The sequence below is a fragment of the Protobothrops mucrosquamatus genome, unplaced genomic scaffold (genome assembly GCF_001527695.2).
Source record: "Protobothrops mucrosquamatus isolate PMUCROS unplaced genomic scaffold, P.Mucros_1.0 scaffold478, whole genome shotgun sequence".
NCBI classification, from domain to species: domain Eukaryota; kingdom Metazoa; phylum Chordata; class Lepidosauria; order Squamata; family Viperidae; genus Protobothrops; species Protobothrops mucrosquamatus.
The window spans coordinates 86,284-112,425 of record NW_015386798.1 but is presented as its reverse complement, the minus strand read 5'-3'; the positions used below and the strand labels follow the sequence as shown (position 1 = coordinate 112,425).

The 26,142-nt window shown below is 35.3% G+C and overlaps 1 protein-coding gene across 1 annotated transcript in view; it reads right to left on the bottom strand.

Moving 5' to 3' along the window:
- Nucleotides 1–4,967: 4,967 nt before the first annotated feature.
- LOC107288079 (ephrin type-A receptor 7) overlaps nt 4,968–26,142 on the bottom strand; it is a 67,436-nt gene continuing 46,261 nt past the window's right edge. Inside the window, exons 10-15 of the mRNA XM_029284263.1 lie at nt 25,586–25,647; nt 23,667–23,876; nt 22,108–22,257; nt 12,402–12,595; nt 6,741–6,896; nt 4,968–5,447 (exon numbers count right to left, since the gene is read on the bottom strand). Coding sequence (XP_029140096.1) covers nt 5,333–5,447; nt 6,741–6,896; nt 12,402–12,595; nt 22,108–22,257; nt 23,667–23,876; nt 25,586–25,647 — 887 coding nt within the window. The 3' untranslated portion in view covers nt 4,968–5,332. The remainder of the gene's footprint in view (nt 5,448–6,740; nt 6,897–12,401; nt 12,596–22,107; nt 22,258–23,666; nt 23,877–25,585; nt 25,648–26,142) is intronic.

Below are 26,142 nucleotides of genomic sequence, written 5' to 3'. Positions count from 1 at the left end.
GAAATAATGCCAATCTTATATTTTCATAGAGGGGAAGAGATCTAGAAATAAAAATTCAAAAACTTTTAGTTTTCATGTTCTCCAACATTTATTTACCTTATAGTTTTATTGGATGCTTCAGCATGGTCTCTTCTTCTTACTTTCTGGCTAAAGTTCCTGCTTCCTATAGGTTTGGCTCCATTAGCATTTAGAGATGGTTTTAAATCATCATGGCTTAAAAAAGCATTTGATAAAATTCTGGCGGCGGGGGGGGGGGAATGCCAGAGCATATAGTTCTCCAAACAAGTGTAAGTAAGGTGTCATCCCACAATAGTTATCATTTCCTTCTAAAAGGGTTTGCTCCAAGTCCTATTTATCACCTATTCCGATTCTGAAATTGGTTTTCACTTTAGCCAGATATTATATACTTTGCCCTAGGCAGTCCTTGAAAATTTTAAAGGTACTCCTAAGCACATTTGGTTATGTCCATGTGGTGAAGGTTCAGTAGACTTAAAACTTGTGGACTTGTGGACTTGAACTCCCAGAATTAAGACTTGTGGACTTCATCTCCCAGAAGTTAAAGACTTGTGGACTTCAACTCCCAGAATTAAGACTTGTGGACTTCAACTTCCAGAATTCCCCAGCCAGCCATGCTGGCTGGGGAATTCTGGGAGTTGAAGTCCACAGGTCTTAAAGTTGCCAAGGTTGGGGAGCCCTGCTCTAAGCCATATGCAGTTTCCTATTTAAAGATTCAAGACACTCTTTTATATCCTGTCTTGAAGAAATGTCCAGGTAGGGAGTGAGATTTCTATTTAATGTTACTTCTTTCACACAAGGATTCAAAAATAACCTCAAGTTGCAGGTTTCTGCTACAATTGTACGATACAGCACACCATTACTAGGTTTGGAACTTCTTATAATAGCATCCTACTTGGATTGATTTTAGTAACTTTGTTCTTAATTATTTTTAGTTCCATTATACTTTCTGATGTTCATGTTGTATAGACACATATACAAAGATATGGAAGAATGTAATACTTCTTTTATTCAATATTTTGTTTGTATCTGGCCTTAAGGCTGTAATAAATTTGATTTTATATTTACCTTATCAACTTTTCTGTTGAATGTAACAATAGAACTGTGAAAATCCTTCAAAGGCTTGTTTTCCCATGCAGATGAATGGACCTCTTTTAGCAGCTTCTTTTCCAGAATATTAAAAAAAAAAAAACACGTTGCAAAAACTTTCTTTTGAAGGATGTGCAGTCTTTTGTCTTAGCTTTTTTAGGCATTCTGTATGCATCCTGCGTAACTTTATATAATTTGAATTTTTTTAGACTTCTGGAACAGATTCTAAATCATCTTATATCCAGCAGAAATATGATATAAGCAGATCTTATTTTCCACAGCTTCTCAACACTAGTGATTCATTGGGTCTGTGACCTCACCACATACTGTCATATCTTTCCTGGCCAGATAGAAAGTGGGAGAGAGAGACTGTGCACTGGATAGAATCTAATTAGATGAAAAAATGATACAATTATATTACATNTCGTGTGTTATATCGTTTCTCCAGAAGCATGAATTCCTATGCAATCCATTGTTTTCCAAAGCTGGTATTGAATATGAAAGAACTAAATGCAAACAAAGCATTATGTAACTGCCTTATCCTCCTAATTACTGAAATTGTATTGTGGTTTTAATTATGAGTAATGTATAAATTAATATATTGATATTATTCTTGAAGTATTCCATGTCCTGAGTATTATGATAAGCATGCTAATTGTACCACAAATGGCTAATTGTCTACGAGAAATAGGTCCTATATCAGATCAGTTCTAGAATACCCATTCAAATAGGAATGTGCAGATAAAAATTTCATTCCCATTTGAATATAGTCTTATTAGATCAGAAAGAAGAAAGACAGTTACATTCATAACAGTCAAACATAAAGAAAAATATTTGTTCTTTTTGGGTAAACATGACAATTTTCACCAAGCTGCACTGCACTCATTTCTTTTTGCAATCACACAAACACTATTAGCTACTGAATCTATATAGGAAGATATAGGAAGATAATTAGAGGTGTAAATTTGCAAGCAAATGGCACAAGCAAAAACAATTATAGCCAATAGAATGGTTGTAATCAAATGAAGTGAGATTAGAACTATAGCTTTAGGCCCTGATCTAGCTATCCATGGGCAGAGCAATAAACCAATGAAAATATTTTCTCTTGTACAAATGCTACTTGTGATAGGTCCAGCTGTTAACAACAGTATAAATTGTCTTTTGGGGATTCATAGAGAAAATGGAAGGCTACCTTTGAATCTGCACATATACCCCATTCCTGCTCCCAAGCAAATAACTGGTATGATGGTTGGCATCCTCTCTAATCTCTCCATATGCAACTGTTATCTAGATTCTTCCTCCCCCTTGTGACATATACAAGAACCTCTTTGCAGGTGGTCTATGTGGAATCAACACAGATCCTGAACATAAGCTTATTGCTGTATGTGCTTCACGTTTCCTTGTTTCTAGGCATAGGCTGTTGAAATCAATGATGTAAGTAATATTTTAAATGAACCAATTTAACCATCTAGAAAATGCTCATATGGGTGCATAAAGAACACAACAGCTATTCTCAGTTTAATACTAAATTATCGGTTTCCCCTACACCTAATGAGGAATTATGACACCTAGAGAAAGCTATCAAATGCTGCAGTTGCTATATAGACAGACAATGACAAATAACCCTTATTCACAGTTATATTTCCAAAAATATATTTACAGTCTATTACAAAGATTACAAATGGAAGTGTCTATGTAATGGGATTATGTTAATTCAAATATTTTTGTTTATCTTTTTTACAGATTTCTTTAACAAAGGGTGAAAGAAGAAAAATTAGCATAATCAAAATTATTTTTTTCTAACAAAATAAATAAATAAAACAACAAATAAAACATTGTACAGTGCTGTAAAAGGAAAAGAAAATGGTAGGAGGGGAAAATTATCTATTTGAATTCTTTGTAACTATCTTTGGTCCTAAACGTGGGAAAACACATTATATAGCACTGAAAAAAACATGTTCCTTTCTGTGATGCTCTGTTAAGTAAAATAGAAAAATATAGTGCATTTTCAATGTATTCAGAGCTCACTGCACATAAATGTGTGTACAAAACAAGACAGTATAAATAAAATGTACAAGTTTTACAAAGGAACATTTACAGGGTTATTTTTTTTTCATTTTTTTTCTTTTTGTGGATGCCCACATTATCAAACAAGTCTTAATTTATATGACTGATCCCTGGGATCTTTCTCTATGAAAACCAATAGAAGCATCCCAGTTCTCTTTGGAAGTACAGCTATTCACTGCTGGGTAGCTCACGATTTTCATATTTTTGACAGCATTAGTCACCTGTTTCATATATAGTCCTGCGACACACTTTGTTATTGCTTATGGTAATTATATATTTCACTCAACTCAAGTACACATATATTAAATTAAAACTGGTATTTTTTTTCTTAAAAAAAGGGGTTCTCTCACTCAACAATCATCTTTCAGTCTGAAGTTCTGGATGCATGCGCCTAGAGCAGCTCATTGAAACACACACACACACACACACACACACACAATGAAATGTTGAAGTGCCACTTGCCTTATATTCCTACACCTGTAATAGAAAATCCAAAGGCACCATCTGACAGGAACATGTCCCGTGCAAGCCCTGTTATCTGTTGTCCATCTGTCACTCATTTCATAGAGCTCGCACAAGAGAACTGCAATCCAGAGAATGTTAGATAGACTTGGGGCCCATGAGATCCTAGCAGCTTCAGAGCACAATTACGTTTTGAAATCCCATTCATTTCAATGTGCATAGCTTCCTCATACTGAACTGGGCTTGTCCCAACATGTGGACCAGAGAAAGGTATGTATACCTGGCTTGTACATTATTAGTGGCAACACTGGTGAGAATTATGTGAATTGCTGCAGACTGGGTCCTGTCATTGCTTGCCACTACAGATGAGGTTGTCTATGGCAAGGAAGGCGATCTGCCTACCCACATTTCAAACAGCATGACTGGTAGAAGTATGGACAGAAAATAAGCTCCAGCTGATAAAAGCAGAGTGTATCCACCCACCTGAATGCAATTTCTTCTGAATTTATATGCAGTCTCTGGATTGCATCCTCACATTCTTATTTCTGCAAGAGGGACTACATTCATCTTAATCTCATATTAGCCATATGCTTATTATTTCTCCTAGACCTTCTAATGTACGTTGTTGAAAAAAATAAAAAAGACACCCAATCCCCTGCAAGAACAAACACCCAATGTGCTCTGATTAAAAGGCTAAGCAACACTATAGGACTTGTACTTGTTCTGTTTATGCACCTACCATCAATCATTCCGTGAAAGGGCTTCAGCCCATTTAAAGTTGCAGTTGTACAGCTTCCTTTAACCCAGGCACCCTACTAAAACCATCTTTCAAACCATTTCTTAAAAAGTGCCTAGGCATTTTTAGGGAACATTATTGCTAGGTTCACCATTTTATTCATTTCCTGTTTAAAGAAGAGTGTGTGATTTACTTATACAAAATTATTTTAAAAAATATCAGAACTCTTGGCAATGATTTTTTTTTCCTGATTTCCTGCCAATTAGCAAACCACATCGATGTGGTGTGGAATAAACAGACAAAAATAGATGCCAAAATTAAAAAATTGAAAAAAAAAATAAAAAATCCTGGCCAACCCTGCTTCACCCACCCAGTAGCTAGCCTGATACACATTTCCCTGCTACACTTCTTGTGGCTGTAGAAACTTGTACGATCTTTCAAAACTCCCCAGTGTAATAATGTGTCATATGCTTAGCACTAAGAAGGTCCAAAGATATAAATGCAACACTAAAAGAAGCTCAATGTGAAAAAAGGAACACAACTGATTTCTTAAAAACAAGTTTGAAATGAAAGTTTTAAGGAAAATATTTGTTGACTTTAACAATATCATGATTTTTATCTGACAAATATATTCTTTCTTTTAAAATCCTTTATGTACACTTTAAAAAGTCCATTAGATAAAAAGGAGGTTAGAGAGTTCAAGGTGTTCGTAGGTGTTTCAGGTAGTACTTTGTTTATTGTCACTTCTTTTGTTGCCGCCATTAGTAGGTCTGTTTTCCCTTTTTAAGTAACTTTCTGGTGGCACTTAGGAGTTCAAGTCTGTAGGTGCTTCTGGTGGGGCCTTCTGTTACCTGCATGAAGGCTCTGTCAAATCGTGTGTCTTCTAGCAGCGCTTCATGGAGACTGAAGGCTGGCACTGTTCTCTCAAGTCCGTCTCCTCCCTTGGAAGGGAGAAATGTCTCATCACACTTGGATGCCAGTGCCATGCAAGTGTAACATTTGTGCTCTCATAGTCTGAATGCTGCTCATGATTTTCTTTTGATGGCCAACCAATGTGATTCCTAAGCTCATTATGTCACTAGGGGAGGGAGGGAGGAAAATTCAATATTAGTAATCTTTCAGTAGAAAAGAAACAGCAATAGTGATACAACCACATGATATTCAATGCTCTATCGGCACGCCTGGCTTTTCAGGTGATTACTTCACCATATTGTTATATGACAGGGGTCTTCAAACTTGGCCCTTTTATGACTTGTGGACTTCAACTCCCAGAATTCCTCAGCCAGCATGCCTGGCTGAGGAATTCTGGGAGTTGAAGCCCACAAGTCATAAAAGGGCCAAGTTTGAAGACCCCTGTTATATGATGAAGTAATCACTTGAAAAGCCAGGCATACATGCTCAGCGCTTTCTGTTGACGTAGACCAGAGGTGTCAAACTGCCGGCCTGTGGGCTGGAGGTGTCACACGGAAGCCGCGCCCACCCCATTACCAGCAATGGTAAAACAGTCCTGATACGTTGTGCGATGCCACGTGACGTCGCGAGTTTGACATGCCTAACGTAGACTATGATGAGTACAAATAAAATCTTAAAAACTGCTATTATCTTCCACTAAGTGGCAAGGGTATATGTTCCAAGGAGATAACATGACCCCTGTCGTGAAGGTTAGATACATCTTAGGATACTAACTATAGCTGTTGCTTTTCTTTTTTTAAAAGGAAGAGAAAGAGAAAGAGGGAGCACAGTCTTAACATTTTACAACTTTTATGAAGACTTAAAACCTCCCTGACATTCTGTCATACAGAGTAGCAAACTGAGATATTTATTGTCCTCAAGTCACATTTATTTATTATTTATTTATTATTTGAATTTATACCCCACCCTTCTCCTTGCGGACTCAGGACATTGCTCTGAAGTGCAGCTTCTTTACTCCTTGTGTGGTTGTCACACAAGGAGTAAAGTAGTTGAAAATGTCTCAATATGAAGCACTTGTTTGCATAAAAAAACCAGAAAGGGTAATAAAAATATGGTTTATTCTTAGACGGGGCTACCTTGGGTCAATACTGTCCATAATCATATTGAAGTCCTTAGCTAGCAAGAAGCAAATTCCCCAAATGACAATAGTTTTTATTACTGTGCAAAGTCAAACCCTCTTTTATAATAATTAAACAGATATTAGCAAGGGACCAGAATTTTCTGTGGTACTTTTTTTTTCTCTTAAAAGAAGGCTGGACAAGGTGTTAATCGGGTGACTAAATCTTGGGGATTCTTAATACATAAATTTTATATAATCTGGCCAAGCATTTCTTGTCTGCCAATTAAACGAAAACAAAGACAAACAGAAATAGGTAATATAAGCATTCAGTTCACTTACTCAATAGTCATTCTGGCTACTGTCTCAAGGTTATTGTAACCTGCAGCAGAAAAATTATCCTTGTATCTTTCCATCTTGATTGCTTGCAACCATTCCCCTACAGAGCAAAATGTTGTGAAATCAGGGGTGTTCTGGTCCAGAAGAGGGCTGATTGGTCTAGGTTGAATGAAAAATATTGTTTCAGGTAGAAAAAAAAGAAACATAATTCAGTATTTATGTTACCTAGTAGAAATATAATAAATACGTCAATCTAAAATGTATATAAGAAAAAGCAAAAATGCAATACATGCTTAATTGTTAAGTATCTATAAGCCTATATTGCTGTGTAACATTCTAGTAGACTATCAATACTTTAGAAATGGTCTGGTACTCCAGTGCTTACCTGCTGTTTTCTCCTTTTCTCTCCTATCTCCTTGTTTTTGTGTAAATTGCTCAGCTATCTTTATACTGCTCCCTTTTCATCCCTGCAAAATTGTTACTAAATTGTAGCTACATCTGGTCGTCAACAGTAATAAAGGATTTTATTTGAATCTACCGCTGAGTTACAATCATAGAAGTCATCTAAAAGTTTTAGATGTTTCAATGTTTAGAACAAAATAAAACCTCCTTTGTTTTAAATAATGAAAAAAATAGGATACTTGTAAAATAAAGTAAATATAATTGCTTCTTATTTGATCGCTCAACACCTGAAATGGTAAAAGAAGAAGTAAAGAAAAAGAAGAAGAAAAAAGACATTTTTTAAAATTTGAAATCGTGTTCTCCTTGAAGATTGGGCTTAACTTACACATCTCGATATTTTATTCAAAATAGGTGACTATATCTAATCTAATACAGTCATAGGGATAATGCATGTTTCTGATTTCTATTTAGGTAGAAAGTACAAATATAACTGCTTTCTTGCTGAGACTTTCAAAAGGAATACAAGAGAGGTATTAAGGAATTATCAATGATCATCAATGAAAAGTAGATATCCAGTGTGTGTGTGTGTGTCTGTGTGTTTGTGTGTTTGTGTGTATTATTGAAGAAAAGAGTTCATACTGCAGGGAATTAATTTTCTCTTTTTTTGTATGTGATGTTCTACTTGGTACGTGGCTTCTAAGAAACCATCATAACCTGCTCTATCTCATCCTGGAGGGCTGTGAAAACCTCTAGATAGGAGATTTGTACCTGATGGATATGTTTTTGATTTATGATCCTTGGACAAGATATTGTGGATATCAGATGCAGCTCTAAACTATCAGTCTACAACAGGCCTGCTCTTCTTTACAGGTGAGGGATTCTCTTCAGATCATTATCTGCCTAATTTACAACTGCTCTGTCCTAGCATCTGTTAGCTGATTTACAACCGAGCTAATAAAGCCATTGGAAATATGCTAATTGTTTCCTGCTTGTTTGGCATTCAGTCTAGTGCAGGACTGATCAGCACAAGCCCCACTGGCTCAATAGCACCAGTAATAGGCACCAATGTAGCTTTGCTGAAAGATTTTTTTTTTTTTTAATAAGACACGATGTTGGGCTAGTGATATGAAATGTCTAATAGACCTTGGGAATGTGGAGACTGGTGCACAGCTGTTAGAGGAGAAAACAAGGCTGTTACAGGAAAGATTCCTGAGTCAGGGGTAGTTAGGGAGAACTGTGAAAAAGAGACTCAGAGTAACACTGCTTTAATTATGCTAAGTTTACATTGAATTGGAGAATAGCCTTGACAGGCTTTCAATATTCTATTACACTACCTTACCAGCAGTAGAGATATTTCCAGAAATCCAAATGGTTCCGGTTTTCCACTGTCACAGTCTTGATAGCGAATTTGATTTATTTATCTGTCTATTTCAAGCTACACACTTCCTGACTCCAATTGACTCTGGGCTGACCACCTAACTCTAATTGCCTTTTTGGAGGATGGATGATTTGCAAAAGGTTTTTGTCATGTTGTCAATCCCACACATTATTAAGCAGAAGAATTAGAGAAAAGCATGACGTGGAAAAACAATAAATTTAATGGTCTACCTCACTATGTCTTAATCTTGGGTTGTTCCAAGATGTATGAAACCAACGATTCAGAAACGTTTTGCCCTGCTTGGAGTTGGAAGGCTTTGAACCCTTAATGATAAATTGAAGAGTGATGCAGAAGACACCTAAGGAAGTGGCAGTGTAGTTCAGGGGTCTCCAACCCCCAGGCTGCAGCCCACTAACAGGCTGCGGCCTGTTTGAAACCGGGCCAAGGGAGAGATGGCAAGAATGTATGTGAAGCTCCACTCACATGAGCGGAGGGTGCTTGCGCTCATGTGCGAAGCTCCATTCATGAGTGGAGGGTGCTTGCGCTCACATGCAAAGCTCCATTCGTGCGAGTGGAGCTTCGTGCGTGAGTGCAAGCACCTTCCGCTTTCACATGAAGCTCCATTTGCCCCTCTCCCCCTTGAGCTGGGCCAGGCCGCCAAGCTGGAAAGGTTTGGGACTTGGTGGTGTAGTTGACTGCTCTCTTGAAGAAGTAAGGAAGCCACACTATCTATCATCCATCCATCCATCCATCCATCCAATTTACTCTGGGTGGTTTACAAATAAAGTTAGAGACATTCTAGTAGAGACATACTAGAAGTTAGGCTTGAAAAAAGATGAGGGGCTAGAATAGCTTCGGAGTCCGCACCCTAAAGCTTGTGTGCAGAGTGCGGCTCACACATAGGAAGGATGGATTTACAGGGTTTAGAGTGTGACACCAAGGCATACAGAGACACAGTTCATATCCACTTGAGGAGGGGATGTTCCTGAAAAACTGGAGCATATGAAATGGAGCCTCTTTAGAGTTGTTTGGCTAAAGGATGGATGTCCTCAATGGGAAAACATACTGTTGTCACTAACCACTTAAATGAGTTTTGAAGAAAAGCCAAAAGAAGATAAAAGAAAATGGGGGTGGAGAGATAAATAATTATAAAAAAAGAAGGATGATCAAGCCAAGGATGCTCACTGGCCTTCTGGCAAATGGTCTTCAGAGAGAGTCATACAACCATAAAAGCTAATAGCTAAAGATACCCACGACTTCCAAGCTGCCCAGAGTTACCTTGAGGTAAGATGGGCAGCCTATAAATATTATAAATAAAATAAAACTGGTCTAATCCTTTTCTGAAGCCAGCCAAATTTGGTAGCACCAAATTTCATAGTAACAGATTTCAAAGTTTAATTATGTGTTGTGTAAAAAAAAATATATGTCTGTCCTGATGTGCTTTCAAGATTTAATTTCACCTTTGATTCTAGAAATAGCTTCTCATTTTCCACTGCTCCTTGCCAACATGGTGAATAATGATGCATAATGCATCTCAAACACAAGCACCCTCTCATTTTTCCAGATGAAAAAGACCCAAACGTTGCAACCTTTCCTCATAAGGAAGATGTTCCTGCCCCCTTCATCATCTTAGTTGCTGTCTTCTGAGATTTCTCTAGTTGTACTATATCATTTCTGAATGAGAAATGAACACAATATTTCAGCTGCAGTTGCACCACCGATTTATGTAACAGCATTATGCGATTGACGTCTGTATTTTTTTTTTATTCCCCCTAACATATTGTTGACCATTTTTACAGTGGGAGCATATGGTGACTTCGCTGAACTATGTTCAACTGCTACATTCTAAAGTCATATATAGATGAATAGTAAAAAAAAGCATCAGTTAAAAATACCATTCGGAAAGCAAAAAATGTCACTAAATTGTCTTTTTGCTAAGGATGGCAGTGAAAGTCAATTTAAAAAAAAATAAAAGTAAAGGTTTCCCTGTCAGTCGTGTCCACTCTAAGGCCTGATACTCATCTCCGTTTCTTGGCTGAGGGAGCAAGCGCTGTCCAAAGATAATTTCCATGGTCATGTGGCCAGCATGACTATATGCCAAAGGTGCATGAAAGGCTGTTACCTTCCCATTGAAGTGGTACTATTAATCTACTTGCATTTGCATGCTTTCAAACTGCTAGGTGGGCAGGAGTTGGGGCAAATAACAGGAGCTAAAGTACACCATTTCAGCAAATAATTGGGGTGCCAATCATAGAACTGGTTCTCTATAGCAAAACAATGATTTTTGGACAGACCTACTCTGAAAATAAGCCCTAGCTTGATTTTGGGGAATGGGCCTAATATAAGCCCTATCCCAAAAATAAGTCCTAACCCTAACGATCAAGCTAGGGTGGGGCAGGAGGTGCCCCACAACCTCTAATTGTTGCAGCTAGGCCTCCCATGCCCTGACATCTGCCTCACCAGTCCACTTTTTCTGCGGCTGCTTGCCGCCACTGGCATGAATTGAATCCAGCCTCCTTTTCGCCGTCAGAAGCCTTAGGAAATGCCTCTGCAGCTGAGAATGGAGATCTGGATTGATGTCTGTGGCACCCCCCAGCCTCCATTTCATCATCAGAGGCTTTCAGGAAAGGCCTTTGCAGCCGAGAACAGAGCTCTAGAGGGGGCACCGTACGCATCAATCTGGAACTCGGTTTTCGGTTGCAGAGGCCTTTCCTGAAGGCCTCTGATGGTGAAATGGAAGCCAGGGGGTGCCATGTTCATCAATCCGGAGCTCTATTCTCAGCTACAGAGGCATTTCCTGAAGGCCTCTGACGATGAATGGAGGTTGGAGGTGATGCATGTGAGCAGCAGCAAGCGGCTACAGAAGTGGTCCAGCTGGGTAGGGCTGTCGATGCCACCACTGTGAGGTGAGACGGGAAAAGACATGCCCCGAAAATAAGACCTGGGTGCCTCTTTTGGAGGAAATAAATAAGTAAGTAAGTAAGTAAATAAGTAAGTAAGAAAGAAAGAAAGAAAGAAAGAAAGAAAGAAAGAAAGAAAGAAAGAAAGAAAGAAAGAAAGAAAGAAAGAAAGAAAGAAAGAAAGAAAGAAAGAAAGAAAGAAAGAAAGAAAGCGAGACTGGGTCTTATTTTCAGGGAAACATGATAATTTCACATAAGACAATTTATGAGGTATTCTGAGATCTTATACAACCTCAACCTCTTCTTCCACTCTCCAAAGCCAGAAAATTATTTCCAATTGTGCTTTCTATCACTTTTGGGGAAAAAAAACAAAATAAGCAAAGAATAGGTATATCAAACCTAACATGCTTAAAATAATTATTTTTAATAAAATTCTACAAACTTCTGTTACAATAATCAAATTACCATTATTCCTTCAAATTATACTGCTTCTGTAGACATATTCTTCTGCCCTTCAAACAGCAGTATATGCTGATCTTCTAATCCTACCCAGAAGGCAAATGGCCACATTTTACACTAAGTATTTGTTTCAACAGCATATAAAGATATCTTGAGGTAATCCAGTATGAAGTTAATTAAGCAAATCAACAACTAATTGGAGTGAGATGGGCAAATTCTAAAAAAAAATATTATTTCTAAATGATTATCTTTTTTTTCCAAAATGGAATCTGGTCAGATATAACTGTCATTTTTTTGGGCTTATGATAAGGAACATCAATATACATCAATATAACCTAGATTTAATACCTAGTTTACCCTTGTAAAAGCATCTGGAATATGGAATGCTTGAACTTATCCCAAATAATAATGGCGGGATAAAAAAAATGAAATAAAATAAATAAATCATGGGTCAACAACAGCTGAAACAAAGAAAAGCTGTCTAGTATTTTATCCTATAATTTAGGAATCTAATTCATAACTTACCTACTACAGGTTCCTAAAGGAGTCTTCAAGCTATTTGGATTCCGAATCATTTTATCCAAAATGCCCACAATCTGTTCAAATTTTGGCCTTTCTGCACGTTCTTTCTGCCAGCAGTCTAGCATCAGCTGGTGAAGGCCTGCTGGGCAGTCCATGGGCGCTGGCAAACGATACCCTTCTTCAATTGCTTTTATAACCTAATAACAAAACCCGCCATGAGTTTAAATTTTTACAGCTCATGAAGAATCCACCAAATCAAGCAAAGTTTTATGAAACATATCTTTCAAATAGAACCTACTGTTCTAGCACAAGAATTTCTGTAGTGGTAGAACACTGTAAATTTTGGTTTTATTGTCCATGCCTATTAAACAGATCATAGTATTTTGTAATGTATGCTGATAACATAGCTGCATTACCTAGTCAAATCAGCAGGAGGGAATAGCAATTAAATTCACCATGGGTGCAATTGAGAAACGGATACATGAGATACTCTTTGAAAGCAATATTTATTTGTCCAGGAGGCTCTGGCACAGAAACAAAGCATGATTAAATAGTCTGCGTATACATTTAGGTATCTATATCTAGATGAAAATGAAATGGATAAATGAAAATTAATGGATAATAGAAAAGAAAAAAGGAAAAAAAAGTGCTTTCCCATGTTGACCCTCTCAGCAACAGTCCAAACTAGATGTGAATCTAATCAAGGCTTGACTATAGGATGTTTGAGTGAACTGTTTAGTATTAAAACATGGTGTAGACCAACATAATATCTCTAAGATCAATTAAGCCACTATTGTTTTTTGCAGCATTGATTTGTTGATGTCGAAGTAAGAAAAGAAATAACCAAAACAAAACCAGAGAAAAGGATCACAAGAAACTTTTGAAAATTCACATAACATTGATAAACTGGTGTGGTTTTTTAAAAAATACCAACACAATGGGCAAAACAGCATTCCACTGATAATACAAAAAAAAAAATCTTGTTCTTTTGTATTATCCTCTGGAATTACAATACAAAGTTGTTGTGATGGGTAACAAATATAAGCCAAGCATAATTTTTAAAAAGAGTTTTAGACACTTTTACATGGGTTTTCTGAGCCAATAAAACCAATATTTTAAATGTAAAACAATATTTTAAATGTAAAACAATATTTTAAATGTAAATAAATCATAGATAATAATAAAGAGGGCTTCATGGCATAATGGGTACGTGGCAAAAACAAAAACCAAACAACCCACCTTTCTCCTTCACAAATGATTACTTGCTATTTTTCTTACCTTTATTTTGGAAATAATATTATTATATTAGCAGTGAAAAATTTAAAATATAAATATTAAATTAATGAGTGGCTTCTTGTTCTACATGTACAAGTAGGAACACCAGCTTTACAACAATAGCTATATGCTATTTTATTTTGACCACTTATCAGTAATATATATAAAAAATGCATATAGGCAGATCATTTTAGCACTGTCAACAAATTTCAGGTTTGTTTATTGCTTAGCTAATAAAATAATCCTTTACTGAACCTTGCTTGCACTTTGACAAAAGTTTGCAACTTTCTTATAACTGTGTAATATGCATCTGATAACAGATAATTTACATAAAAATGTATTTGAGCTTCCTGAATAATCCTTTAGGACTTTCAATAAATAATGAGGGAGGATGTTTTATAGAAATTAGCATATAACAATTTATGAGCCATTGTTTTCATGTTTCCTGTGTTGCAAGTGAAATAATGCTCATCGCTATCATTCCTTTTAACATTTTCCTTCAAACACCACTGAATGCAATGCCTCCAAGTAGGCCAATAAAATGCTCTGTGGAATTTTGGTATTGTAATCATTCTAAGGTATCTTGCTGGCTTAAACATATACATTTGATTTCCCGAGGTGAAAGAACTGTATTTATGTAACCCAAATCTATATGCCAGACCATATCACAAACACACTATTTAATCACTGACTTGGGTTTTCAATATCACATTAAAACAAGGAAATCTTAGGAGAGGTTGTAATAACACAGCTCCCCCTCCAACTAGCATTTTTAGGTAGATGGAAAGTACATGGAGCGCTAAACCATTAGAAATAAACTTTAACTCTAGCCATACGTTGAGAATAACTATCCATTGTTACGACTTCACTCTCACAATCCTGGCTTTGAACTGAAGTCGTGTATTTGTAACATTAGGGGGATCTGAAATAAATCTTTAGGAATGTCAACTATGGAATTTTTAGTTTCACTTTATATATGGGCCATATAACAGCTGTGTTCAGGACTTTGCAAGACATATTTTTATTGCAGCAGAAGTAACACGAGCACACTTGGATTTGGTATATATTACAATAACTAGCATTTGGCAGACAGAATTTAAATGTAGTCCTTTTTTTCACAATGCCTGCAAAACAGCCCTATTTCTGAATGTTGGGAAGCTCATTAAGCAATTAGAATAGCTGAGGTTTCTTTATATAGTTGAAATGTCATCAGGACATTGCAACAGAAAAAGAGAACAACCTATGAGAAACAGAAGTCAAGGTAGAACATTTCACCTGGAACAAGAGTCTCTCACTTTCATCTAATTTCCATCATTAAACTTTGTTTCTGCTTCAGAATCATGATTATATTAAGCAGACTTTGAGGATCAAATTACAGATACTCCTCCACTTATGACTGTAATCGAGTCTAGAATTACGGTTCTAAGTCATGATGATCATTCAGTGGGCCATCTCATGACTACGCCCAATTTTATGATCTTTTTGGGGTGGTCGTAAAGCGAAAGCTGCAGATTGTTTGCTAGGGGATTTTTTTTAATGGAAACCGGAAGTAAATTGCTGATCACATGACCCAGCAATGATGCAAATGGCCATAAATGCAGGCTAGTTGCCAAGTACCCCAAATGCAATCATGTGATGGGGGCGTACCGGCCATCAGAACTTCGAACCCAGGTTGTAAGTAGCTTTTCTCAAAATTCTTGAAACGTTGAATGGTCATTAAAGGACCAGTTGTAAATCAAGGACCACTATAGTTAAAAGTTGTGTATGGGAAAAAAGAATAAGGATGTTAAGCCAAGCTCTAGGATATTGCAAGAGTGGCATGAGGAAGGTGAAGAAAAACGAAAAGACAAGACATGAAGATTGAGAGAAGAAGGAAAAAAAAGTAAAACAGAAGAAAAAAGGAATTCCAAGCAATTCCAGACAGAAACTCCTTCAAAATCATTAGCAAAACTGAACCTCCTAAGCAGCACTCCAAAACCCATGATATACACTCAGCAATACATTTGTATCACAGAGACTTCTAACAAAAATATTTCAACTTTGCAACCATCTTCCTAGTACAGCAACATCACAGGCACTTGTCAGAATGGAACGGCTCTGGGAGATTGATGAAGGACCTTGTGGATGGCGGATCCAAGGGAAGAAGGAAATACTAAGTGGAAGCTTCTGGCAAAAAACATAAGTATTAATGCAGCCCAGGTTACTGGGTATGAATAGTAGAATACTAAAGGAAGATAATGGGGTAATGGAAAAATAACTTGCTGAGGCATCAATAGGCCTCTCGGCTTGGCCATGTGAGCCAATACTTCACCTGTGTCTTCTTTTCTAACTACTGTGAAAATTATCTAATCAGGATAGCATGGCAATATGTCTCTTTTGCACTTATGAAAATGTGAATTATATAATGCATAAATAAATATTTCATTTATTACAGCTGTGTTTGAATGTTTATACCACTGAATATTATCAGAACTTCACGTGGATTCTACTGAAACATAAAAACAGTTTTAGTGAACACCTAACAGCAAACTTGAATGTTTGTTTAACTTATGTCACAAACATAATGTGAAGTGTCTGTCCGAAAAAGTAATCACTCCCTTAGATTTAGTATCTGGTTTCGCCACACATTTAATCTGTGTGGTGAAAAAGCAAAGAAGATGGGATCCAAAACTTTTATAGTGTAGGCTGGCCCTAATCAGACCTGAATGTTTATTGAGTACTTTCAAAACATGTCCCAGTTATCCTTTTAATTGCATTGATTAAATGGGAATGAAATGATTTCTTTTTCTAAATGGCACTTCATATTTTGGATGACTTTTTGAAATAAATCAAAGAACCACTAAAATGTTTTTTTTACTTGATTCAGACTCCATCTATATATTACTAGGGCCTACATGAAGCTGTGATAACATTTAGTGGTAAAGATAAGCAAACAAAAGGGAATGAACACCTTTTCACAGAACTGCAATATAAATTAGATAAACTAGTGTTATTTTGCTAAATCAAGACAAAGTTTGAATGAATGTAGCTTTAGCTGGAGTTAGTTAATAATACTTCAAAATCAACCACTCAGGAAATCTTTAGGTTTTTTATTGGAATAAAATATCTGCCAGTATGGAAATGCTTTTTCCCTTCATTACTTTATTTTCTTTAAGAAAAGATTTCTACTCAAATAACATAAAGATTGCTACTGTAATGTAAAGTAGAAATCTATTTTCCATTGCAATTTAACTAAGAAAATTGCTATTTATCTATTACAAATTTCACAGAATATGAATAATAAAAGTGGATTTGTTTAATGGTTTTTGAATATTCTGATATAGTTTTTGAAACCTTGGCCTTTTCTACACTACCAATCTGTAGGCTCTTACACTCTCATCCAGCCAATATAGAGCCTGTCTTTATTGGAGACACTCTTAAGATAGTATAAATCAAATGTTAAGAGACGTTATGTTACAATTTATAGGAAACTTTTTGTACAACAAATGCTGTTGATAGATAGAGCCAATAGAGACTTATGATTTTGGGGAATTAATTTCAATTGTTAGAAAATATTCCATTTCATAACTTAAGAAAAAGCCTTATTATTAATAATCAATCAAGGATATTTGATCCTTGACAGACTAGAGACAATGATTGCTGTGACTTATAATGGACCAGAAGCCGTTGTGGATTTTCTGTGATGAAATACAATAAATAGATTGTTAACAGAGGGTTTTAGAAGTTTAATTTAGCTGTTGGTTTTACTGTTAACTATGTTTTCATATACTAGATAGATATTAGGCTAAGTGAGTTGAGTAAATAGTGTTGTAGAAATGTATAAATTGTTTGCCTGCTTCACAAGGTGGGAGAAGTTATTATCTTAAAAATATATTTATTAGTATTCAACTGGGGGGATTATGTATGTTTATTTTGTTATATGTTTGTTTTATTTATGCACTTTTTGTGTAGTCTTGTTTAGCCTTGTTTTGCATTTTTTTTCTTTTTTGGGAGTTTGTATTTTAATGTTTTGAATGAAATAAAAAATGATTTTTAAAAAAATAGTATAAATCACTAATATGGAAATGGTTCTTCTTCTGCAAAAGAGTAGATAAAGCATAGAAAATACATTATGTTTCCCTAAAATATTGGAAGCTTTTTTTTATCAAGCATGAAATGTTTTATTTATAAGCTTATTAAAATAATCCCAATCTATTTTTTCTTTATAATTGGGAAACAATTTGCTTTATTTAGCTATTTACGGGACAAGCAAATAGCACAAGCTCAATGCAAAACTTCAGCAAAAGAAAATATTGATTTTGCGTTTCCTTAGTTTTTTTTTTTTTTTAAGATAGGTAAGCTTTGCCTTCCAGCTATCTTATCTTCCTGCCAAACATCTTTTATGTTGAATCTGGTACAGAAAGAAGGTGTCAAAAGGAATGAAACTCTACTGAGTGTCTTGGGAATGTCAATACTTCTTTTTCTCTGCCCCAAGGACTTGTTTGCCCATATTTTGACAGTCCATGAAATCTCTGACACTGAGACCTGTCAAATATTAACAACTTTCATTCTGCCGAAATGACTCATAATTTAGATTTTATATAAAAGTAATGTTGATAAAATTCAACCTTGCCCTAATCTTTGATTTCTATCACTCACTCTTAAGAACTGTTAGAGAAACATTATGTTCTCTCCATATCTTTATTTATACAGAGCAGTGTTTATTTACAAATAGTGTTATTTCCAGATGAAATGAAATTGCATTTGGCAACTCTGATTTGATTCTCACATAATATCACTATGGTAAGACTGCAATAATAGCATTGACTTTAATGCAACATGTGATGTCATATCAGATATTACATCCACAATGGCTCCACTTTTGCTGAAAAATTCCTCCTTCTGTGTAATCAGCCCCTTCCCCTCCTTTGCTTTATGTTCTGCTCCCACTCCAATAGGAGAGAAAAAAAATAACTCCTGCCTGTAGATAAACAGCAGGCAGGAGAAGAAGGCTATTCAGCAGCAAATTTATGCAATGAATATGCAACTGTTTTCCATCCTCCTGGGAGAAATTCAGTCTTGCTTAATATAAATGGACTCAGAAGAAGCTGGATGTTTTTTACAGGTTGTTCGCTTTTCAGAAGCTCTACATTACATTGCATTGCATTCAGCTACGACTATGAGTCATAGTGACTCACGTATTTCCTCAATGAAACAGATTTTAATTGATTGATTAAACAATTAATTTAATTTCGCTTCATACTGTCACATACACAGGTGCCCATACTTAGTCACGATGATGCTGAAATGATGAAAACTATGTATGATGTCATTTATATAAACTCTTCCTTTTTATACTTGTACATTTAATCACTTGTTCCGTCTTGCCAACTCGTAGTCACATATTGCCAATCAATAGCAATACCACATAATGTCATAGTCCAGTGCTCACTAATGAACTGATTATTTGCTTTATAAATATATAATTAAGTTATTTTAGGATATATGCTGTATTTTTGTAGAATATAAAACATTGCAATGGACTGCTGATTTGGAGACAGAAATTTCATTTATTTCTGATATCTTCTTATTTCTCTACATAGTAAAATAGAATTTAATTAATGTGTTTCATGATGGGTCGTGATCCAATGAATAAAAATGAAAACAAAATGCACTGATATCTTATATAAATCCAGAGTTTTTCAAATGTTTTAAGTGTATTTATTATTTCTTACATTTTCTTCTGATATTTATTCATAATTTATATTCCACCTTTTCTCTAAAAAGCTCAAAGCAACATATATGGGATTAGTTGTCATGTGATCCTACATGTGAATTAAATTAGAGTAAAAGAAAATGACTAAATTAATCATTTTGTGAGGTTATTTATCAAATGGCGACTTGAACCTGGCCTAGATCTTTTAATATTAATAATATTAATAATATAATGACATCTCAGCCACTACCCTATCATTGTAACAGAGGTAGGTAGTGTAGTACCCTACAAAATTTTGGGATTAGAGTTTCCATAACCCTTGATGGATATTAATTGAAAATATCGTGATTGCAATCCTGGGTATCTATTTATTAAATTCCTAATCTTAGATTTTATAGACTAATATAAGCTTCAAATATTGTAAATGAAATGAAATACAGTGCAAACTGCTAAGCAAACTGCATAATGCTCTAATTTCATTTTCTGGCTCAAGATTTGTATATGACTGGCTTAAATAAGGTAAGAAAGCATGAATTTTCTTACTTGCCTGGTCATACAACCTATTTTTCTAGATTTAAACAATATCCTTTCTCTTGCCAATTGGCATCTATAATACCCAACTGCTCAAACCAGAATGGAAATGCTTTGATATCTTTCTTTTAGACTATTCTTTGATGGATTTTTAACAGTAATGTCCCTATAGTCAATCTATTCCACTGATGGAAGTAAACCATTATTTTCAAGAAGATAAAAAAACCTCAGAAAATTATATGTATGTATGTGATCAGAGCTGCCGTCTCTCTATAAATATTGGTGGGGGTGTGTGGAGTGCTGGCTTTGTTGCTGTAGGTGGGTTGGTTGGCTGTGTTGGAGTTATTGTTTGCGGATTGTTCGGCTGTTTTGTAATCCGCAAACAATAACTCCAACACAGCCAACCAACCCACCTACAGCAACAAAGCCAGCACTCCACACACCCTCACCAATATTTATAGAGAGACGGCAGCTCCGATCACACTTTGCTCGCACAAGCACGAAGCTGAAGACCCCAGCCTGAAGATGACGAGTGGGACCTCGTCGAAACGTCGCCAAGATACTCTCAATCTTACATGGGAAAAGACCCGAATACACCAAGACCTGCATACCTGTACCTGTGAAAATCTACGAAAACAAATATATATATATTTGTTAACTTTCTACAAATCCCTCATGAATCTTATCTGCTGATAAGAGATAAGAATGCCCTTAGTATAAAGTTTTTCAGATGACTGCACTGAAACAGCATGAAGGACTAATGTCATAGTAATCATTAAAAAAATGCAATATTTGCAGCAGTCCACCCATACATTTGTAAAGAAGGCCAAACTATTTTGTAGTTTAGAAGTTTTCCTGATCTTGACTGTAAAGTCAGGCACTATTATGCTTAAAGTTTTGATAAGATCAAGGACTCTTTCTTACCTGCATATAAGTCTATTTTGTATAAGGAGTAAACATCTTCAAAAACATTAATCGAAGGAGTTCACATCCATAGAAAAGGACCAACAAATTCTTTTAAAAGACCTATATTGGATCCTGTGAAAACAACTTCTAATCTACACCTGCATAAACAAGCCCGAGGCTAAGATTTAGGGTGTGGAGTTGACTACATGTTTTATAAAGAAAAAAATACGACACTTTCAACCCTATGACTAAAGATAGTAAGAAGGTGTATACTAGGTTATCTTATTTCAGAATATTTCTTCTTCCATTTATAAAAGGATTATATTATTTTGTTTGAAGGTAATGGAAAGACAGCTGCAATAAATTATAGAACACAAATGTGAGAGATGAAAGATTATTCATTTCTCCTTTCCTCTCTTGTAATTTTTAGATACCTTTATTATTTCATTTATTTATTTTCAGTATTATTTACTGAATTTGGCTGCTTCTCTATGTTGGTGATCCAAATATAAAAATATTTCCATACATGCCTAAGAAAATTCTCACAACTAGCTTTAAAGAAAGAAGCACTTATAAGAAATTGATTTGTGCGATCTCTTGTGTCCAGGTAACCTACTAATCAATTTCTGGATTAACTTGTTCATCAAACTGTAATTTGTCTTTGGATTTCTAATTCTTTGAATTTTGTAATATAACTATTGGATCAGAAATATTGAGATATAAGTATAGGTGTGGAGACTAAAAAAAATAGAAAGATATCCTCTGAGGAAAAAGAATGTTCATAAACCTGTATTTAAATACCCTGTTTCATAAAGATTTTAGTTGCATGTAGAATATAATATAGCAACTTTTGGGTATAAAGAATGTTCAAATGACACACAAAAAAATTCATTTTTCTTCCAGGTGTTTTTAAGAGAAGAAATAAAGTCTACAAAATCATTTATGTTTGAACAACCTTGATACACCTTTTGTTTTCTAATTCTGTCTATCTGTCCTTTTTAAAATTATTTTATGATTATGTACCATAGCCAGTAACTAAGCAATCATAAACAAAATACCTAGGTACTGTAATTGTAGTACTATGTTGGCTGAATGATCACAAAGTTTGCATAAGGCTAACTTTAAGAATAGGAAAAATAAATGTAACTTATAAATTAAGTTATTCATAAAATATATGTGGCTATTACTTTAAAGCTTCTTATGTGCTCCTGGGAGTAAAATATCCTGGCCATTTTGCTTGTAAGTTTGACTTTTCCAATTCTATCATATTATAAGCAGTATAATTATATTTTGGCAACTTACATCTTGATTTGACATGTCCCAGTAAGGCCTCTCTCCATAAGACATCACTTCCCACATGACTATTCCATAACTCCATACATCACTTGCTGATGTAAATTTCCGGTACTGTATGGCTTCTGGACCTGTCCATCTTACTGGAATTTTGCCACCCTATGGGAGAAGAAAGTTTCTGAAGCAAGCTCACTGCATATAGCAATAGCACTTAGACATATATACTGTTTCACGGTGCTTTACAGCTCTCTTTAAGCAGTTTAAAGAGTCAACATATTGCGTCCAACAATCTGGGTCTTCATTTTACCGACCTTGAAAGGATGGAAGGCTGAGTCAACCTTGAGCCAGTGAGGATTGAACTGCTGGCAGTCAGCAGAATTAGCCTGCAGTACTACATTCTAACCACTGCGCTACCACAGCTCAGTGGTGGCGCATATATATCCAAGCATGTCTATTGGTTAGTACATAGTATTTCAAACATTTTAGACACTATTACCATTGTCCTCTAATTAGATCAGAAGTAGATAAACCCAGCAACTATTGGGCATAACCTTTTACTTTTCCTTCCTGATATCCACCGCACCACTCAAGTCTTAGATTTTTCATTGATTAAGAAAGAATAACAGCAAAGTTTCCCAATCTCACTTGATGATCAAAATTGTTCACCCTATTCCATATTATTGCTTCTCAAAATTTGCTTCGTTTTATAAATGAAAAACCAAAAAACTCTGGAGTTGTGTCCAGTAGAGAATGCAGGTTTCCAAAAAGCAAAACAACGCTGAAAACAAGTAATCTCTTTGGGACCTTTATGATGGTTTATGAAGACCCTTGTCCTGCTGCTTCTACAGCTTCCACTTCTGAGCATTTCAACTTATGCATTCCATAAACAGGACTCTAAATAATGGACGGCTGCTTCCCCTATTACGAGAGTTCCCAAACAGTATTAAGGTAATTTAATTTTTTTTTGTTTAAAACCCCCCTGCTATTTTAAACAATTTTGAGGGACTTATGTAGAGGTTTATCACATCATCATTTCTGGTAGTCATAGTGTTGTGATACAATAAATTTAGTAACCAATTATTTTGTTAATAAGATGACTTGTTAAGAGTTTAAGTCTAGGATAATGGTCAAGGATAGTTAAATGAAGGTTCCCTCAATGGGAACTAATCTTTGAGAAATAAAAGATGTTTCAATTAGAAAGCCACTGGTGTTTAGATGATATAAACATTTTCCAGAGGACAAAATGTCTGAATGAATAAACAGTTCCCCAAGAAATCAGAAAGGGGAAGGGAAAGCAGAAAGAACACTGGATGATCTACAACATCTGGGGATATTTTGTGACTGAGTTTTATGTTCTACTTATAGCATAAGTGACGATGTTGTAGTACGCAGTTTTTTATATGAGTATTTATTAAGTAAAAAAAATTACAAAATCCGACAAAGCACAACCTCCCTTCCTAATAAATATCTGGTACATTCTCTTCCAAAGCAAACCCAATCTAATATTTTACTGTGTATGAAAATTAGAGTAGAGTGGGGTTTTTTTTCCTTTTAAATGTACAACTCACAGTTGTGGTGTAGACAGCTTCAGGATCATCTTCTATAACTCTGGATAGACCAAAGTCCGATACTTTGCAAACAAGATTGCTATTGACCAGAATATTGCGTGCCGCTAGGTCCCTGTGTACGTATCCCATATCTGCCAAGTATCTCATTCCAGCAGCAATTCCTCTCAACATCCCAACCAGCTGAATTACTGTAAACTGCCCATCGTGTTTCTGAAATGAAGACAGAAACAGAGATGCTGCTTAAAGTACCTGAGAGGAAAGAAAGTACACATGTTCAATCTCTACCTTTTAGAATCTAAATGCAGGATGGCATTCAGACAGGCGTACATAACTTTCTTTGGCTTGAGAGCTGATCTTTGAATATAAGTGATGTTGGAATCCATTTTAGGGGTGTTTAAGGAACGAAATGTGTGCTTTTATGTTCTGAAAGCATGTGCGCAAATTCTTATTATGTAAGTATATTTGTGTGTGTGTATCTCTGTATTCATTCATTCATTATTCATTCATCGTAGTACTGTTGAAATGTTTTAAAAATGGAAAAAACATTACAATTCAAAAATATGATTCCATACATTGTAAGCATCATTTTTTGAAGGAAGTGGGCATGATGTTTATTTAAATTATTTAGTTAATGTTTAAATTATTAATTTAAATTATTTAAAAATTAATAATTTAAAATAATGAAGACTATAGCACAATCCCGAACCTTTTTGGCACCAGGGCTGATTTTGTGGAAGACAATTTTTTCACAGACTCGGGGGGGGGGGGGAAATAGTTTTAATTTTGCTCGCTTGCCTGCTGCTCACCTCCAACTGTGCGGCCCGGTTCCTAACAGCCCACAGACCGGTACCGGGGACCCCTGCTATAGCATATGCATGTTTGTAGCTGTACATTATGACCTTTAGTATTTGGGGGAAATACAAATTTATACTAAAAGTTATTCATGCATACACTCATTTGTGTAATCCTGCATAATTAATAATAACAATAATAAATCAGGGAGGTATAAAAATAGCTAGATAAATCTGTATAAAGAACAAAATAAGCAGAGCAGAAAATTCCATCCTTTTAAATTCTTTTATCCCAAATGAGAAACTTTTAAATTTGCACAAATTATCAAAAACCTTATGTGTCTTCAATTTTCCACACTGCAGCTAAAAAAAACCAATCCCATATTTATAAACCAAACATATTTATTCACATAATAATACCTGAGCAGAATTGCTTTCTCAAGTTTTATTTCATGCTGTTGGATATTTTAATCAAAAGAACAAGCTAATCCCATGAAAAAGACACAATAAATCTAGCCTCTTAACACAAATAGAACATTCACACATGTACCCATATACATGCAAATCAGAAGCACAGATTATTGACAGAAAACCAATTGCCGAAAAGATTGGCAGTGAAATCCACACTGTACTTTAAAAGCCTTGAAATATATTTTGCTATTAATCTTATTCATATTCATTAATATTAATGAATGCTCCTAAGGGCCAAGTTAGAGTTTTATATGTTGTCTGCCACAAACAATAAACTCATGTAAAATAATGCTAATGTAGGGATCTTAAAAAAGTACTTCCATGATTTTTGAACTATTTCTGCATTAATTTAAAGACTGTCTTTTCTTCAATGGAGAAAAGCTATAACTGTGTTCCCACAACATGGCTCCAGGTCCTAGTGTGTGATGCTAATCAAAACCACTGTATCTGTGCCATGTTGGATCACTTAGATGGCCAAAAATGTTGTTTGATTCTGTCTGGTCTTCTAATTTCTAATCTGATTTTACCAAGACCATTCAGAGATCTCTTAAAATTTAGTGTGTTCTCATTTTACATTGAAAATGTTTTATTATGTTAAATTGGTAGCATATATATTTTATTTTTGAAGTGCTATATATGTTTCCCTCAGGCACTCACCCTGAGAAATGCATCCAGTGCTCCATTCTCCATGTATTCTATTACAATCATTACTGGTTTTCCTAAAAGGAAGAAATAGAAAAAGGGAGGCATATTTGGTTTAAAGAAATTGTATCTGAACAGAATGTCCCCATTTTGATAAAACATGTTGTTTCTTTGAAAGATGAATAATGAGGCATGACTGCTCCTAATGCTTCCAAAATAGTTCCTGTGATCTACTAAGTCCTTAAATGTCTCTGTACAGAAAATGATCATGACTCAAAAAATCAAACCATACAAATCAAAATGTCAGTGTGTTCTTCTGTCTCCTGCTGTGTGAACTGAACTCTGGAAACACGACACTTCATTTAATAAGAAAAGACATTGAGAATTTTATTTAATGTTAAATGTGACTAGGAAAAAAATTGCTACAAAGCATTGCCATCTTTTCTTCATGCAAAAATTTTAAGTTTTTTTCCCCTCAAGCTGTAGGATACATTTAATATCGCTTTAGTTAGTCATGCACAAAAAGAGGGGGGAAAAGTCATTACTTTATGTAGTACAATGATCTGATTTGA